The sequence below is a fragment of the Metarhizium robertsii genome (assembly GCF_000187425.2).
Source record: "Metarhizium robertsii ARSEF 23 chromosome Unknown MAA_Scf_2, whole genome shotgun sequence".
NCBI classification, from domain to species: domain Eukaryota; kingdom Fungi; phylum Ascomycota; class Sordariomycetes; order Hypocreales; family Clavicipitaceae; genus Metarhizium; species Metarhizium robertsii.
Genome location: NW_011942160.1, coordinates 4,069,581 through 4,085,985, shown reverse-complemented (window position 1 = coordinate 4,085,985; position 16,405 = coordinate 4,069,581). Strand labels below are relative to the sequence as shown.

Genomic DNA, 16,405 nt, shown 5'->3' with positions numbered 1-16,405 from the left:
ATTGAACTGCGTATTACTCTGCAATACTCGTAGGATGTAATGGAAGCCTCGACGCCATCCAGGGCCATCTATGCGCCCACAACCTCGATGGTGGAAGAGCCTCGTGGCTGAGCAATGGGGTGGGTGTGGACGCCCTTTGTTTCGCCTGTGGTTGAACTGTCAGTAACACGTTTGACTGTGGAGTACGCAGTGCTATAGTTACTGCAATAAGTAGTTATACGCAGTACGCACATACGTCGGGCTCACGAGATGATGAACAAACTGGGTCGAGAGGCCTGGCATGACATGGGTGGAGGGTGAAGGGCAATTTCAAGCGAACAGTGGGCAATCCAAACGTACGGGGGCAAACTAACGAGCCTTGGTAAGCTGGCAAGCGTTGACCGCCTGCTACATCTGGGAGTGATTGTCGGCCAATTTGCGGCAAAAATCGCATCGAGCTGCCCAACTAACTCAATGTGTGAGGATTTTTTCCCTCTTCTGCCGCATATTAGCAATTTCGGCACCAGGCGTGTCCGCGACCCGATAAGGGGAAGTCGTCTGTCTGGTCTTGGGTGGATTTGGCTCAGGCTGCATGCTGCTGCAGGTTCAAAAGGGTCAAGTCCATGTCGCATGACATGATTGTGATCAATCGATGCCAAGTCCTGCGCCAGCCACGCAGCACTCCATAAATACTCGGTGGGCATTTTGGAATCATGGCCACTGGATCGTTCACTTGGTCTGTTGCGTTGTGTTCTAAGCGAGTTGAAGCCAACGCCGGAATGATGTGCCAAGTACATCTACGTTCAGTTTCATCCCGATGTTGTCACTTTACGGGTTTTTTTTCCAGCACTATTTCTTCGCCGAGCCCAATGTTCAATGTCCAAGATAGCCCTAACCCATCTACAGTGGCGTGCCCAGGTACTCCGTGCTCCGTAGTTGCACTGTAAGCCGCCTACTCCGTGCTCCGTGCTCTACAAACAGGCGCCCCTGACCAATCTAGAGCTTGCACGAGTTGTTCGGACAGGGACTCATAAAGTTGCTGACCCGGTCCAGTCCAGCCCATTCGATATTCATTTCCTTGGTTTTCACCTTCACTTCCAATCTCCCGTCGATCCCTCTATTCCCCTCTTCCACACCCTTCGTTGCTGTGTTGTGGTCTGCTGCCAATTGGCTCGTCCGTTGCTATTGTTCTCTGCCTTGTCTATTCGGGGTCCAGCTATCTCCCGTACTTCGCGCACCTGCATTGGCCCCGCGCTCCCTCCTTTTACCACCACAATAGTTTTTTTTGGTCCGCCACCACATCATCCGCCATCAGTCAATCCAAGCCGACAGCAACAGCCCTCCTCCATCCTTGTCGTGCCGTCGACGGCTGACCTGCCTCAATCGAGGTAAGTAAATAGCATTGCGTTTCCTTGTTCGGGTTCGTTTGGACTCGTCAAATCTTCTCCGTTGAGCGAATACCCGGCAAGCTCCCAGTCCCAGCCCGTTGCAGCTTCTCGCTCAAATGCTCGTGTCCCTCGCTGGTGCATCATGGCCACTTCGACTCTTGTTATTCGCAGGATGACGCAGGGTCAGCACCTGCTGGACCAACGAGACTCTCCGTCGTCAACGTCGTTTTCATCTGCTTACAGAAAACCCGCTCTCTGTGTAGACCGAGCTGTTGCCGAGAATTCACCCAAGAACAAATGTCGTAAACCGAACCGCCGAGTCACCTTCTCCGATCGCGTCGACATGATATCTTCCTCTTTTCTGCCGACCCGATTTCGAGGGGAGCCTGACCGCTCTCAGAGCTCAGCTGCCCCCTCCCGTATTGGCAAGAAGCTTGCGCCCCTGCTGCAGCTTCTGTCCAGAGTCGCATGTTCCCATCCCATCCATACCGTCGTCATTGTTGCCGTCCTAGCCAGCACGTCCTACGTCGGTTTGATCCAAGACAGTCTCTTTGAGGGCCCCGTGAGTCTGGGCAAAGCCGACTGGTCATCTCTGGTTGAAGGCAGTAGGGACCTCATCGCTGGCCCCGACACCCAGTGGAAATGGCAGGGGATCGAACCAGACGTTGCCTCTGTGGCTGACGCGAACCATTTGGCACTCCTCACCTTCGTCTTCCCTGATACCTCCTCGACTGATTCCTCCAGCTCCGCTCCTCGATCCCATGTCGTTCCCACGCCTCAGAACCTCTCGATTACACCTCTCCCTGTTACCGAGAACTCCTTCAACACTTACACCTTGGACAGCATCCTCGCCTACTCTGTTCCCAAGAAACAGGCGCCTGAGTTTGTTTCAGCCGCAAAGGAAATCCCCGATGAGCAAGCAGAAGAAATTGTTACCCATCATGGCCGCGAAAAGAAGATGTGGATTATGAAGGCAGCCAAGGTCAACACCCGCAATACCATTGTCCAGTGGCTTAGCAACGCTTGGGTGGAATTCATCGATCTGCTCAAAAACGCCGAGACTCTTGATATTGTCATCATGGTCCTCGGATATCTCTCTATGCATCTAACCTTTGTGTCCCTCTTCCTCTCCATGAGACGGATGGGCTCTAACTTTTGGTTGGGCATGAGCACTCTCTTCTCATCCGTGTTTGCCTTCCTCTTTGGCCTAGCTGTCACTACGAAGCTCGGAGTTCCTATTAGTGTCATTCTCTTGTCTGAGGGATTGCCATTCTTGGTTGTGACCATCGGCTTTGAGAAGAATATTGTTCTCACAAGAGCAGTTTTGAGTCATGCTGTCGAGCATCGCCGTACCCAAGCTCGCGATGCCAAGCCTGGCAGGAAATCCGATGAACAAACTCAGTCTCAAAATGTCATTTCATATGCCATTCAGGCCGCCATCAAGGACAAGGGCTACGAGATTCTGCGTGACTATGCCATTGAAATAGCAATCCTCACCATCGGTGCAGCGTCGGGAGTTCAGGGCGGTCTCCAACAGTTCTGCTTCCTGGCTGCCTGGATTTTGTTCTTTGATTGCATCTTGCTTTTCACTTTCTATACCGCTATTCTCAGCATTAAACTTGAAATCAACCGCATCAAGCGACACTACGATATGCGCATGGCCCTGGAAGCTGATGGTGTCAGCCGCCGTATTGCCGAAAACGTGGCCAAGAGCAATGACGACTGGGCCCAGTCCAATAGCTCTGGATCTAAAGACACCACGTTGTTTGGCCGCATGAGGAGCAGCACCGTTCCCAAGTTCAAGGTGCTCATGGTTTCGGGATTTTTTCTCATCAACGTCATCAACATTTGCACTATTCCTTTCCGTAGTTCAGCCTCGCTATCCACCCTGCGATCTTGGGCTGGCGGTCTCGGAGGAGTTGTTTCAACTCTACCAGTTGACCCCTACAAGGTTGCAAAGAATGGTTTGGACGCCATTTTGAGTGCTGCACAAGCTAGTAATACGCCGACTCGCGTTACTATCCTGACCCCGATCAAGTACGAGCTGGAGTATCCTTCGGTTCACTATGCTCTGTCGTCGTCGTTTGGCGAGAGCGGCCTCGGCTCTAATGATTCTTCTGTTCAGTTTGGCGACTATGGCGTTGGAGGCCGCATGGTTGGTAGTCTCCTGAAGAGTCTTGAAGACCCTGTGTTGTCAAAGTGGATCGTGGTTGCTTTAGCACTGAGTGTCGGCCTCAACGGATATCTCTTCAACGTGGCCAGATGGAGCATCAAGGATCCCAATTTGCCCGATCACAGTATTGACCGCAAGGAACTTGCCCGAGCTCAGCGATTTAATGACACGGAGTCTGCCACTCTGCCCCTCGGAGAATATGTGCCCCCCACACCCATGCGTACCGAACCCGCGACCCCTGCCTTGACCGATGACGAAGGTGATGGCCTCCAGATGCGCAAGGTCAAGCCTGCAAGGTCCCAGTCCCAGTCAGAGCATCGATCAATTGAAGAACTGGAGAAACTTATTGCCGAGAAACGAACCCACGAGCTCAATGATGAAGAAGTTGTCACCATGTCCATGCGCGGCAAGATCCCAGGTTATGCACTTGAAAAGACGTTGAGGGACTTCACCCGTGCCGTCAAGATCCGGCGGACTATCATTTCCCGCACCAAGGCTACCTCGGGGCTCACCAACGGATTAGATTCGTCTTTACTGCCTTACGAGCACTACAACTGGGAGCGAGTGTTTGGAGCCTGCTGCGAAAACGTTATTGGTTATTTGCCCCTCCCTGTAGGTGTTGCTGGTCCTCTCGTTATTGATGGACAGAGCTATTTTATTCCCATGGCTACGACCGAAGGTGTGTTAGTTGCTAGTACGAGCCGTGGATGCAAGGCTATCAACTCTGGTGGCGGTGCCATTACTGTTCTTACTAGCGATGGCATGACCCGTGGTCCTTGTGTCAGCTTTGAAACCCTCGAGCGGGCTGGTGCCGCTAAACTCTGGCTGGATTCTGACATTGGCCAAAAGACAATGAAAGATGCCTTTGACTCAACGAGTGGTTATGCTCGACTACAACACATGAAGACTGCCTTGGCCGGAACAAACTTGTATATTCGGTTTAAAACTACGACTGGCGACGCCATGGGCATGAATATGATTTCTAAGGGCGTTGAACACGCACTTAATGTCATGTCTACTGAGGGTGGATTTGAGGACATGAATATTGTCACGGTGTCTGGCAATTTTTGCATTGATAAGAAGCCGGCTGCCATGAACTGGATCGACGGTCGCGGCAAGGGAATTGTTGCTGAGGCCATCATTCCTGCCGATATCGTCAAGTCCGTCTTGAAGAGTGATGTCGATGCTTTGGTTGAGCTCAATGTTGCTAAGAACCTGATCGGATCTGCCATGGCTGGTTCCATTGGTGGTTTCAACGCGCACGCTGCTAATATTGTCGCTGCCATCTTCCTTGCCACTGGCCAAGACCCTGCTCAAGTGGTGGAGAGTGCCAACTGCATTACGACAATGAAGAAGTGAGTTTTCAATCTCTTAAACTTGTGGCGTTTTCGTTCTAACCTGTGCATCTTTCTAGTCTTCATGGGTCCCTCCAGATCGCCGTTTCCATGCCCTCGCTCGAAGTCGGCACCCTGGGCGGCGGAACAATCCTGGAGCCTCAGAGTGCTATGCTCGACATGCTTGGTGTCAGGGGTCCACACCCAACAAACCCTGGAGACAATGCTCGACGACTTGCACGAATTATCGGTGCTGCGGTCTTGGCCGGTGAATTGTCCCTTTGCAGCGCACTCCAGGCCGGTCACCTTGTCAAGGCGCACATGCAGCACAACAGAAGCGCCGCCCCCTCGAGAACTGGCACGCCTGCTCCTCCTCCCATGACCCCTGTTTCTCTAGCCATGACAAATGCTCAGGATAAGTCTAAGAGCGCTGCTGCACAGCAGAGGGCGAAGCGATAGTTGCGAATTTTCGCCATTGACCCCACCAGAGGAGATCTCCAAGAGAGGCCTGGTAGAGTGCAAAAATGGGCATCAGCATGGTATTGGCAGGAGTTTAATATTTCGCATCTCGGGAGTTTTTTTTTCGTTTTCTTGGAACAGGCTGAAAGCAGGCTCAAAGAGTAAAAAAGCACCCACATAGAAATACGTATATACATATATATAATACCGAGTGGTGATGGACATTCTCTGGGCAGCCATTGTAGTCTCTCTTGTAAGCCGTCAACTGGTTGAATTCAAATCAAGGCGCTTGCACTTTGCTTTTATTTTCCCTATAGCGCCTTTACTCTGGCAACGTCGTCCCCGTGAATGGAAATCATCTTGACCCCCTTTGCCAAAATTCCCTCCCTGCAAGTCTCCCATGCATCAGGCACCACGGGCTTCGTCGCCTCTTGCACGATGTACGTCTCGTACCCCTCGGCAACGGCATCTTCGGCCGTGGCCTTGACGCAAAAGTCGGCCGCCAAACCGACGACGTACACGTGCGTCACGCGCTCCTCCTTCAACTTCTTGGCCAGCCCGCTGTCGCTCACGTGAAAGGGGTCATGGAACGCAGAGTACATTTCTACGCGGTCATCCTGCCCCTTGTCGATGACTTGGTGGACCTGCGAGAGGTCGAGTTCGGGGACGAGCTGCGCCCCGGGGGTGTTTTGGACGCAGTGGACGGGCCAGAGGGTCGTCGTGTAGGAGCGGGACGGGTCCGAGGGGTGGCGTATCGTCGCGCGGGAGGTGAAGGGCTCCGAGGACGGGTGGTTGCTCGCAAAGGAGACGTGGGTGCGGGGGTGCCAGTCGCGGGTGGCGATTTTGAGGGGGAACGGGAGCGCGAGGAGCGTGTTGACGGCGTGGGCGATGGTGCGGGCGGCGGGGACGGCGAGGGCGCCGTTCTGCGAGCGGTCAGAGGGCGGTTTGGTGCGGGGGCGGGGTCCGGGGGGGGGGACGGACGGGCGGGCAGAAGTCTTCTTGGAAGTCGACTACGATGAGGGCTGGTTTGAATTGTTTTCCGGCCATGGTGGTGGTTGGGGTGAGGGTGAGGGCGAGGGGGGAGTTGGTGAGTGGAAGTGAGTGGCGATGGTGGTTTTGTGGTGGGTGTTGATGGGTGGGGGGTCCGTCGGAAGGATTGTGTAACTTATATCATGGTTGGGCTTTTGATGTTGTCAGTCTATTGTAAATTGTTCTTTTGGCGAAATATAAAGGTCATTTAGTGCTGTGGTTGGAAACTTTCCTCTCATGCGTGAAACTGAGAAAGGGGCAATTTCAAGGAACCCTTTGAGGGTTTTGAGACATTGACGAATATAAATTTCTATAGGAATCAGTGTAAACTAGCTACTTAAATGCTTGGGGGGTTTTTTTTTTTCTTTTTCCGAAATGACATACGTCTTACTCGGCATGTTCTCTAATATAAAACTTGACAGAACAATTCAGATTGCACCAGGAAATCAGCAACAGCCTAAACAAACAGATCCATCACAAACCACAACACAGAAATCAGCCGTCGACAACAAGTCATGTTTGTTGCCACATCAATGCCGCAGAATACTGCCGAGTGTAAACCGGCAGGGCCATCAGTCGATAGAAAATCGTGGCCGGTCACCATGATCGCTTTCTGCATTCGTCCTCTTCTTGTTGAGTTGAGTTCGTCGAAGCATGTAAGAAATGTTGGTTACACCTTGAGCGCGAGCCAAAACGTCCTCTACGGCCGAACGAGGGACCGACTGTGGGTATATTTTATGCAAGTAAGTAACCACGTCGATGCAGAAATGCTGGCAGTTGTTGGTCAAGAGATTGTACGATTTGCGTTTGGAAACATCCTCGGCGGCTCGATAGTGACATAGGCATTGGCGATGGGGAAGCAAGACCAGGCACTGCTTCCCATTATTTCGAATTCGTGACATCTGAGAACGTACTTTTCCACCTTGCCAGTGCTCTTGGACAACGACGGGCCGTTCAGGGGTCAGCGCTTAATCCCGGCGGCAGAGGGAGCCACGTGACACCTGCCAATGTGTTGGTCGTCTTGTGAGGCCGAAGCTGTGCATCACATCATATCCTCTCCTTTCCCAACTACCCCCGAAATTCTGAGTCTCGAGAAGACGCTGGTTCTGACTGAGGCGTATTACCGGAACAACATGGCCGAGTCCATAGATGAAGATGTCGCCGCAATCAGCAAGCTCACCTATGAAGATGCTGTCGACCGGAACATGCCAGCACTCTATTTCTGGATAGGTCCGCGGGTCCTCCAACACACAACGTCAAACGGCGATGTACTAGCCCTCAAGCTCGGGGATGCACCCTTTCTCAAGCGCTCTGAAGCAGACATGATGCAGTATGCTGCAACACATGGCATCCTGGCGCCCAAAGTCCGGGGATGTTATGACGTCGTGACCATGACTCCCAAAAGGCCGCTGGCACGCGTCTTGGTGGCCGAAAGGGTACCTGGACAGTCATTGGACACCGTATGGGACAAACTCAGCAAGTCGGAAAGGGAATCCATCAAGGAACAGCTACGTGAGCAGTTCACGCTCATGAGAAGCTGCACCCAGCCGTACATTGGACGGGTTGACAAACAGTCCACGTACAATGTCTACGATCGGCTGGAACCAAACTACATCGGTCCGTTCGAGGATGAAGAATCCTTTGACGCGTGGTGTTTGGATCGAGTCAGGAGATCCGACTTCACATTCTGGAGAATGCGCCGGTTCCTGGAGAAGTCGCGCGCAAAATCAAAGGCTGCCGGCACAGCAAACAGATTTGTCCTCACGCACGGCGACTTGTCACCGCGCAACATCTTGGTTGAGAATGGACGGCTGACTGGCATTGTGGATTGGGGGAGGAGCGGCTTCTTCCCGGAATATGCAGAGTACGCCTTTGCGATGAAGCTTGGCCACGGGATTGAGAAGTGGTGGATTCCCGTGCTGAAAGAGTTGCTGGTGCCTTGTGAGAGGACGAGGCTAAGCTTGACGAAGATGGTGGAGTATCGAGGCTGGTAGCTGCGACTCAACATCTTGGGACTGTCAGGGTAGTGATTTTTTCTTTCTTTTTTTCTTTTTAAATTGGCATATTTTATATTTTCAGAGCAAGCAAGCGATAGGATGCGGCAACTCAATCGACCAGTGTACTTGGCCACCGCAGGCGTCAGCCGATTATGTGAGCATGAGCGAAAATGACGACTCCTTTCTTCATGCTACATTGTTGACATAATCAAATCGTTCAAATTGCAGGGACGCAACATGGTTTCCCAGGACAGGGAGTGTTGGTGCAACCCGAGATATCGGCCCAGTGTATTGGTTCACGGCAATTATTGGTTTCGCAGCCGCCCGACGGCCCAGTCCATCGCATCAGATGATCAATGCGCAACGCATGTCACGGAGCCGGGTCAAACTCTGGAATTCGGCCTCGTCAAAAGTTGGTCGACGGCGAGGATACACCCATCCATCCATCGGACACAAGGTGCAGGTTGCTTCTCGTCCGACTCGCTTGGCCCACCTTGCATTCAGCATCCGCCAAAACGAACAAGATGACGAGGAAAACGTAGGTCAGAAAATCGCCACTACGTGCGAGCACGGCAGACAAACGAAGCGAACCCACCGCACTATACATGACGTCGAGGCATCATCGTACATGGCCTCGCCGACGGCGACGTGCGGCATGCGACTGTCAACCCGGGCCCCTCTTAAATACCTGCCCTCCGGCCACCCTCTTCACCACCTCAACATCGTCGACTTTTGACGTATATAGCTGAGCGAGCGCGCGAGGCTTGGCTCTGTGCACTGAGATGGTTTCATCAGCTTCACTTTTGCGCGGACTTTGTGAGAATGGATTCACAGGAGGACTGGATGAGCGATGAGAGGGCCGCCGAGGAACCTGAAGTCGACCTGCTTGAGCCCGACGAGTGTGAGCCCGAGTCTGTTTACGTGACACTCCATCGGTACGACAGACCCCTCCTTTTTTTTTCTTTTCAAGTTCTTTTTCTTCCCTCCCAGTTGGGTCATAATTAGCTAAGTGTGCTGTAAAAGAGTGAGACGCCTGGTTCTCGCCAGTATAGGTACGCTCATTGTCTGGTGCTGTCGTGATATCCTCCCCTCTCACACAACTTGGCAGATGATCCGTACACGCTGGACCACTTCCGCCAGCCAAGTCTCAACGCACTCATTGTCAGGCCCCTCGTCGACCGACTCTACGAAACGCAGAATATCTCCATTGGTAAGAGCCGTCCGTCCCGTCGCCCAAAGGAAAAAGAAAACTGAGTGTTCCCCTCCTTCCAGTGTACTGCCTCCTCGCCAACCGCGTCTTCTTCCTCAAGTCGCAGTCCGGACTCGCCACACAAAGCGTCAACCGAGCCCGCGCCATCCTCTGCGAGCTCGTGGCGACCCGTGTCATTCGACGCTTCCACGAGGACAACCCCGGAAACGAGGGCCTCTTGCTCCTCGCCCAGATCCTCGTCGAGGGGTTTGACCCCTTTGACGGCGCGCCGTACGAGGTTGAGCGCGAGGGCCGCTACCTCCAATGGCCCATCCAGCGGCGCGGCGGCCACGAGAGGAAGCTCACGGCGCTCGAGCTGGCCATTCTCTCCGAGAGCAAGGCCTTCATCAGCTCGGCCGCCTGCCAGCGGCTGGTCGAGGCCGTCCACATGGGCAAGGTCGTCTACACGCCGCTGTCCTTCATGGACATCCTCCCCGACCACTACAAGCACCGTCCGATCCAGCTCTACGACCCGCGGGAGTCGCGCATCCTCAACCACCGGCGCCTCATCGTGCCCCGGATCCGCGCCCTCATCGAAATGGTGCAGTTCATGGTCCTCGTCCTGCTGTACGTCATGACCATGACGAACCAGCAGGCCGCCTCGAGCCAGTGGGAGCTCGCCTTTGCCGTCTACACGGCGGGCTGGGTGCTGCAGGAGTTTGCGTCCGTCATCGAGCACGGCTGGGAGCTGCACTCGCAGAGCCTCTGGTCCTTCCTCGACGTCACCTTTGTCGCCATCTACGCCGCCTACGTGCTGGGCCGCGCCTACGACGTCCTGGCCGGCCGCCTGCCCAACGGCTACGGCCTGCACATTCTCTGCGTCGCGGCGCCCGTCCTGCTCACGCGCATCGCCTTCAACGTCATGCCGCACAACATTGTCTTCATCTCGCTCCACGCCATGATGAGGGACTTTACGCTGCTGACCTTTCTCGCCGTGTGGTGCTTCCTGGGCTTCCTCCTCGCGCTGCTGTGGCTCTACGACGCCGGCCAGGGGGACCAGACGTCGACGGCAGCGCCGCCGCCGGCGTGGCCGACCGTCGGCAAATGGCTGCTCTGGATCTGGTTCGGCCTCGACGGCACGGGCATCGCCGAGTCGGTGCGCTTCAACATTGTGCTCGGCCCCGCGCTCATGATCGCCTTTGCCTTCCTCGGCAACACGCTCTTCCTGACCATCCTCGTGGCCATCCTGACAAACACCTTTTCGCACATTGTCGCCAACGAGGCCGCCGAGATTCGCTTCCGCCGCACCGTCCTCACCTTTGAGGGCGTCAAGAGCGACTCGCTCTTCGCCTACCCGCCGCCCTTCAACATGCTGGCCGTGCTGGCCGTGCTGCCGCTCAAGTTCCTCGTCTCGCCGCGCGTCTTCCACACCATCAACGTCGCCGTCATACGCGTGCTCAACGGGCCGCTCCTCGTGGCCATTAGCATCTTTGAGCGCCGCCGCCTGTGGGCCGCCGAGAACAAGAGCCGCCGCCGCCGCCGCTCGCCCGGCCTCTTCTTGTTCGGCTGGCGCTTCACCGGCTTCTCGCCCCACGGCGACATCCAGGGCGTCTTCACCGCGCCGCTGCCCGACGACGTCTCCGCGCGCATCCACATGCTCGACCCTGTCGACGACGTGCCCGTCTTGGAAGACGACGTCATGTCCACCTTGTCCGGGGACGTGCCGAGGTCGCGGCTGCGGAGGCCCAAGCTGTGGGCCGGCCGGAGGGAGTATCCGCGCGCGAGGCCGAGGAGGAGGTCGCCGTTGCGATTTCAGGTGTGAGCGGCGGGCTGTGTTTATACATGTATTTTTTGCTTGTATTTATTGGGTTTTTTTTTTCGGTTTGGCGGTGCATTAGAAAAGGGGATCTAGACGAGCTGGGGTTCAGTAATGGGTGCACACGACGGTAGATGAACAGCCTCTGCTTCAAGACAGCCTCATCTTTCTCTGCAACTTGTCATGACACCCCGTCTGTCAATGTGATGTGTGATTCGATTGGTCAAGGAATCCGTCTGACAAAGCGTGCCTGCACCGCCTGCCCTCATTGCCGCAATCTCCAAGCTGCCCTGTGGAAAGAACAAGATTCGCTGGCCGTGACTTTGCCGCCGTGCCGCCTTTTAAATGGAAAGCAGAAATTTCCGCCTCACCTCTCGGGCATGGCCTCGATGAGATTCCATTGCCCAATTGGGCTTCTGCACACGTCCTTTTGCCCTTTAAATCGTTTAGTTTCCCCCCATGTGTAATTCCTGCCAAAGACTTCGGGCATACCATGTCTACGTGCCGCGCAGAGCATCACCATGTCTGGATATACTCCTCTTGCAAAGTGCACACTCGGCATCAGCTGGGCCTTGACATTTCTCGGATTCGCATCCACCACCCTGCCGGTCCTCGTGCTCGGGAAATTCAAACCCGACGACGCCCTCGTCGCGGCGTCGTTTCTACTGTCCGCGGCTCTTGTCTCGCTGTCGACGTGGGCCATTGTAGACGAGGGCCAGGGCAGCCACGAAACAGACATGTCCGCCACGCAGCTGGAACACATGGCCAAGGTACGTATGACGATGCAGCCTCGTCCGCAACGGGCATGACACTAACCCATCTGCGCGGAAAACGTAGTCGCTTCTCGTCGCCGAGGCGCTCTGGAGCGTTGCCAACAGCCTCGTCCGCATCTCGGCCTGCCTGCTGCTCAGCAGGCTTTTCGGGGTCTTCAGAGCCGCCAGACGCGGGCTGGTTATGCTCATGGTCCTGTGTGCCCTGCTGGCCGGAGCCTCGGTGCTCCAGGTGTTCCTGATGTGCACGCCGCTGGCGGCCACCTGGGACAAGAACATGGCAGGCACATGCGGGGACCAGGCCGCGTCCTTTATGGCGTTTGAGTCTCTCGGCCTGGCGTTGGACGTTGCCGTACTAGCCGTTCCGGCCGTGTACGTGATGCGGTTGCGGGTGCCTCTGCAGGGCCGTCTGGCTGCCATTGTCGTCTTGGACGCGGGGGCAATGTATGTTCTTCACCCGGCGCCCGGGAACAAAAAGGCTCGCGGATACTAATGGGAGCAAAGCGTGCTCGCAGTGTCCGCCTTTCGGATGAAGGCGCTGCACGACGCGGTTGGCTCCGACTTCGCCTACTCCGGCAGCTACATGTCTTTGCTGTCGGCCGTGGGCACCATGACGGGCATCATCTGTTGCGGGATCCCGGGTCTCAGGGCCATCGTGGTCCGTCGGCAGCGCGAGAGACGCGGACGAGGGAACCGTGTTGACGAGGTGGTTGATGGCTCGGACATTTCTGCCAAGCACATGGCAGCGGCGGAATCCACAAGTCTGAGAGATTTGGCAATCCAAACTTCGGAGGATGGGGGGGCGGACATGGACAGGCAAGACGTGTAGGTCGATCCAGGGGCCAAGTTTGTGGCTGATCGTGTCACTGCCAAACGTGGAAAAACCTTCACTCGTGCCGGTTGATATTTTTCTTCGTCACAAAAACATACCAAATGCCCTAGGATAAGAAAGATGACTTCACGGTCCAAAACCACCGACGGCGCCACTGAAAATAAAAACACACAGAGGCAAAAATTATGCGAAAAGACGATCAAAAAAAAGAGATTACAGGACCACCGTCTCAATCAAATTCTTATAGGAAAAGCCCGATGCGGGGGTCGAACCCGCAACCTTGAGATTTCGTGTACTCGTAAGAGTCTCACGCTCTACCGATTGAGCTAACCGGGCCGGATCAGTCCAACTGTCCGGGTGTGTCCCGTCATCCGATGTTGAACACGGCGTCCTTATCACTCCTTAATAAGGCTTGTCAAGATACAGAACTAGGAAAGGAAAAAAAATTGCCAAATTTGTGGACCAAGTTGGGTGTGCGACCGCCGTCATGACTCGAGCAAGGTTTCGGCGCCGCCTAGGAAAGAAGAAGAAAACAGGGTTCAAAAGTGTGTGGGCGAGGCGGCCATGCAAGGGGCCTCCCCTCCCGGAGACCGAGGATGGACGGGCGGCAGACAGAGACGGCTTGAGGATGGATTAGGCTCTAATGAGTCGGGCGGGTGTGCTTCCTATTCGTCGGCCATGTAATACATGCGTCTTCCATGCCCTACGACATGGCGGGCCGGATGACTTGCGTTGTCCATGTGTGCCACCGCTCTAACATGCCCGGCCATGCTGCATCATTGGCATCGTCACTGAGGAGCACTTGATCAAGACAACTGGCAAAATTCCCTACAAGAAACATCGTGTCATTGACGCCCCAAGAGACCTCGCGTAGTAGATAGCAGTATGAAACCCTCCCCCCTCCATTTCTTCCTCCCAGTTCCAAAAGGTCGTCAACTAAACAACCCCACACACATATGGACGAGGAGATGCGTCGTTATCCTGTTACAACTATGAGTTTTAATGCCCTTGCAGACAGTTCCATTCCAGTGGTGCGCTTACCATCGCCTGCCAGACGACGTGCCCTCTGATGCTTATTCACTCGGCCGTGCTTTGTCTTTACCGTAGCCGCCCTATTATACCCCCGCTTCTTTGTTAGCAAAAACGCTTGCTGCGTACAACCACGTCAAGGACCGGCACTTTCTTACCGGTGGTACAGCTGGATGCTATTCGTGCCATCTCCTAGGCCAGCCAGTCCTGCTTCTTGTAACTGGCGGTGAAGGGATTCATAGCGAAGAGAATTTGAGCAAGGGGCATATGATGGGTCGAGAAGGGAATGGCTAGAAGAATGTGTTGACGATGATGATGATGATGATGATGAGCCGGCCAAAGGGGCGCCAGACAATGTAGACCAAGAGTCAAGTGATGTGACTTCATTTCTTTCCATGCCACCCAAGCCATCCGTCGTGGTGGTGGCGGCTGCTTCATAGCCCCTCGCGCTCGCCAATCCTGCATAGTCCACTTCGATATACTCCGAGTCAAAAAAGCCAGTGTTTGTTGCCGGGTCGGTGACTGCAACTGGTGAGGGACAGTGCGTGCCAAGTTGCGAAGCTTGTTGGCCAGCCTGGCGCTCTTGAGAGCTTGAGCATCGGTCTTGCCCAGGCATGCCTGCTATGCACCGCTCCAAACCGTTCTCATCATTGAGATACTCTTGAAGAGAAAATGGGACTGTAGGTGACGGCTTGAAAATGTCAGGCCTAGGGACCGGGAATGGCGTTTCTACCCATAGACTCTGTGTTCCACTACCTCCAGAGAGAAGCTGCGTCTCCTGGGGATTCATGATTAACAGCGGAGACTTTGGACAGACGTCACTCTGGTTTCTGCCAGCAAGTCTTTCGGCACCTACTTTGGAGCTTCTGAGTTGTCATTGCAATTAGTCCCGCACGGTCACATTAAAAGCAAATCGTACGGATAGACAACTTACACTTGGTCGTGATTGTTTCTAAGGGACTTACCATTGCCGCCAGAACCCGCAGCCATGTTAAGTCGAATGGGAACCAGGACAATGAGGTGTCGGGGTTTTATAAGCAGAAAGGGGGGCTGATAGTGGAGGCCGTGTTAATGTGAGAGATGGCGAGGATGCTAGTAAACAACTAGCCAAAGGTGAAATAAAGAACGCTCAGCCGTTGATACACGAGCTTGAAGCGTAAATCTCCAACTTCGGGGTTTGAATAGGCAAGAAAAAGTAAACGGTAAGAGGCACAAGCTGTTATTTTGTAGGGTTTTCGCCCATCCCAACCGCACCTTTCGATTTCCTACACTCCGAGGAAACGAGTAACCAGCACGGAGAAAACAATCCGCAAGGAGCAGATGGATCCATTGTCTCTGACACCAGTCAGCTTGTGGCACCATTCGCACATGTGCATACATATGCAGAGAACCAAAGCGCCGGGTCATGACCACCGGGTGCCTGGAACATTCATTGGTCATATTGTGGCATGTTTTCTCTACCAGCCCGTTCCAACAGACTGGAACCGACCCCTGCAGGCATACGAACCAAGAGAGTGGTAAACCACACAAACCATGGAAAGACTCCCAACACCCGAAGCTCCGAGAATCGAGGTAAGGAAGGCGTCCCAAGCAGCGTGGCCTTGGTATGGACGCCTGCCACGACACCAGGATGGCCTTTCTAAGTCAAGAAATTGAACGACAGCGAGGAGTAATTACTACCAGTATCACGGTTAGCTGTGGGCCGTATGATACAAAAGAAACCACCTCATTTGGTCTGTTGCAGACGCCATGGGTAGCCCTCGCAACCCGAAACCCTTGCTTCTTTGGAGATAGGCGCCTGGGCGAAGCCCAAGTGAAGGTGTTTTTGTTGTCTCTCGGCTGCAGGAAACTGAGCCGAGGACCTTGTTGTCTCATACAATAGCGAATCAGCGCCTCTGGAGGTCTTCGGAGTGACATAATTTCGTTGGTGCAGTTACGGCCAGGCTGTGCCAGCATCTCACAGGGGTGAGACGGCCGCATGCAACAGAGCTCGGCGATGCTAGTGCCCCAAGACACAATTAGCGTCCCGACCTGTCGGTAGAGGGCGGTGATAGCTCATAATCAACGAACATGAGAGGTGGCCATGGTTTGCCCGTTGCCCAAGGCCCAAGTTCCCGGGACGAGAAGGCTGTCTCGGTCTGTGTGGAGATGAGCTGGGGGTTGTTGCCAACAAAAGCTTGGCAGCGCCCCCAATACTCGCTCTCCCAAGCCAATGGGCCATATCAACTTGTGCTACTGTACTCCGTATTGTTATCGGAAAGAAAGAATGCAGCTGCGAAGCTGTGCAACCCTTTGGTCATGGACAAGTGAAGTTGAGACGTCCGACGCTGTTGAACCATTCCCAGGATATGTACGTCGTGGGTGCCGTTATTATTGTGTAGTTCAAGTAACCAAGTCTCCTACCTGCGAG

The 16,405-nt window shown here is 54.4% G+C and overlaps 6 protein-coding genes across 6 annotated transcripts; 4 read left to right on the top strand and 2 right to left on the bottom strand.

Annotated features, from left to right (window-relative positions):
- Positions 1 to 1,509: 1,509 nt before the first annotated feature.
- Positions 1,510 to 5,333, top strand: MAA_05256 (HMG CoA reductase; the record flags this gene model as incomplete). Its single annotated transcript, XM_007823254.1, has 2 exons — positions 1,510 to 4,895; positions 4,955 to 5,333. The coding sequence occupies 2 exons, from the start codon at positions 1,510 to 1,512 to the stop codon at positions 5,331 to 5,333; spliced, it is 3,765 nt and encodes a 1,254-aa protein (XP_007821445.1).
- A 311-nt stretch (positions 5,334 to 5,644) lies between these two features.
- On the bottom strand, positions 5,645 to 6,380 carry MAA_05257 (pyrazinamidase/nicotinamidase; the record flags this gene model as incomplete). Its single annotated transcript, XM_007823255.1, has 2 exons — positions 5,645 to 6,256; positions 6,315 to 6,380. 2 exons carry the CDS (start codon positions 6,378 to 6,380, stop codon positions 5,645 to 5,647), a joined length of 678 nt encoding a protein of 225 aa, XP_007821446.1.
- A 989-nt stretch (positions 6,381 to 7,369) lies between these two features.
- MAA_05258 (phosphotransferase family protein) lies at positions 7,370 to 8,356 on the top strand (the record flags this gene model as incomplete). The annotated part of the gene is made up of 1 exon (XM_007823256.2): positions 7,370 to 8,356. One exon carries the CDS (start codon positions 7,370 to 7,372, stop codon positions 8,354 to 8,356), a length of 987 nt encoding a protein of 328 aa, XP_007821447.2.
- An 825-nt stretch (positions 8,357 to 9,181) lies between these two features.
- Positions 9,182 to 11,370, top strand: MAA_05259 (nonselective cation channel; the record flags this gene model as incomplete). The annotated part of the gene is made up of 4 exons (XM_007823257.2): positions 9,182 to 9,294; positions 9,383 to 9,411; positions 9,468 to 9,569; positions 9,632 to 11,370. 4 exons carry the CDS (start codon positions 9,182 to 9,184, stop codon positions 11,368 to 11,370), a joined length of 1,983 nt encoding a protein of 660 aa, XP_007821448.2.
- A 515-nt stretch (positions 11,371 to 11,885) lies between these two features.
- On the top strand, positions 11,886 to 12,963 carry MAA_05260 (uncharacterized protein; the record flags this gene model as incomplete). The annotated part of the gene is made up of 3 exons (XM_007823258.1): positions 11,886 to 12,134; positions 12,202 to 12,578; positions 12,639 to 12,963. 3 exons carry the CDS (start codon positions 11,886 to 11,888, stop codon positions 12,961 to 12,963), a joined length of 951 nt encoding a protein of 316 aa, XP_007821449.1.
- Positions 12,964 to 14,149: 1,186 nt separating this feature from the next.
- On the bottom strand, positions 14,150 to 14,785 carry MAA_05261 (uncharacterized protein; the record flags this gene model as incomplete). Its single annotated transcript, XM_007823259.1, has 1 exon — positions 14,150 to 14,785. One exon carries the CDS (start codon positions 14,783 to 14,785, stop codon positions 14,150 to 14,152), a length of 636 nt encoding a protein of 211 aa, XP_007821450.1.
- Between the last annotated feature and the right edge of the window lie 1,620 nt (positions 14,786 to 16,405).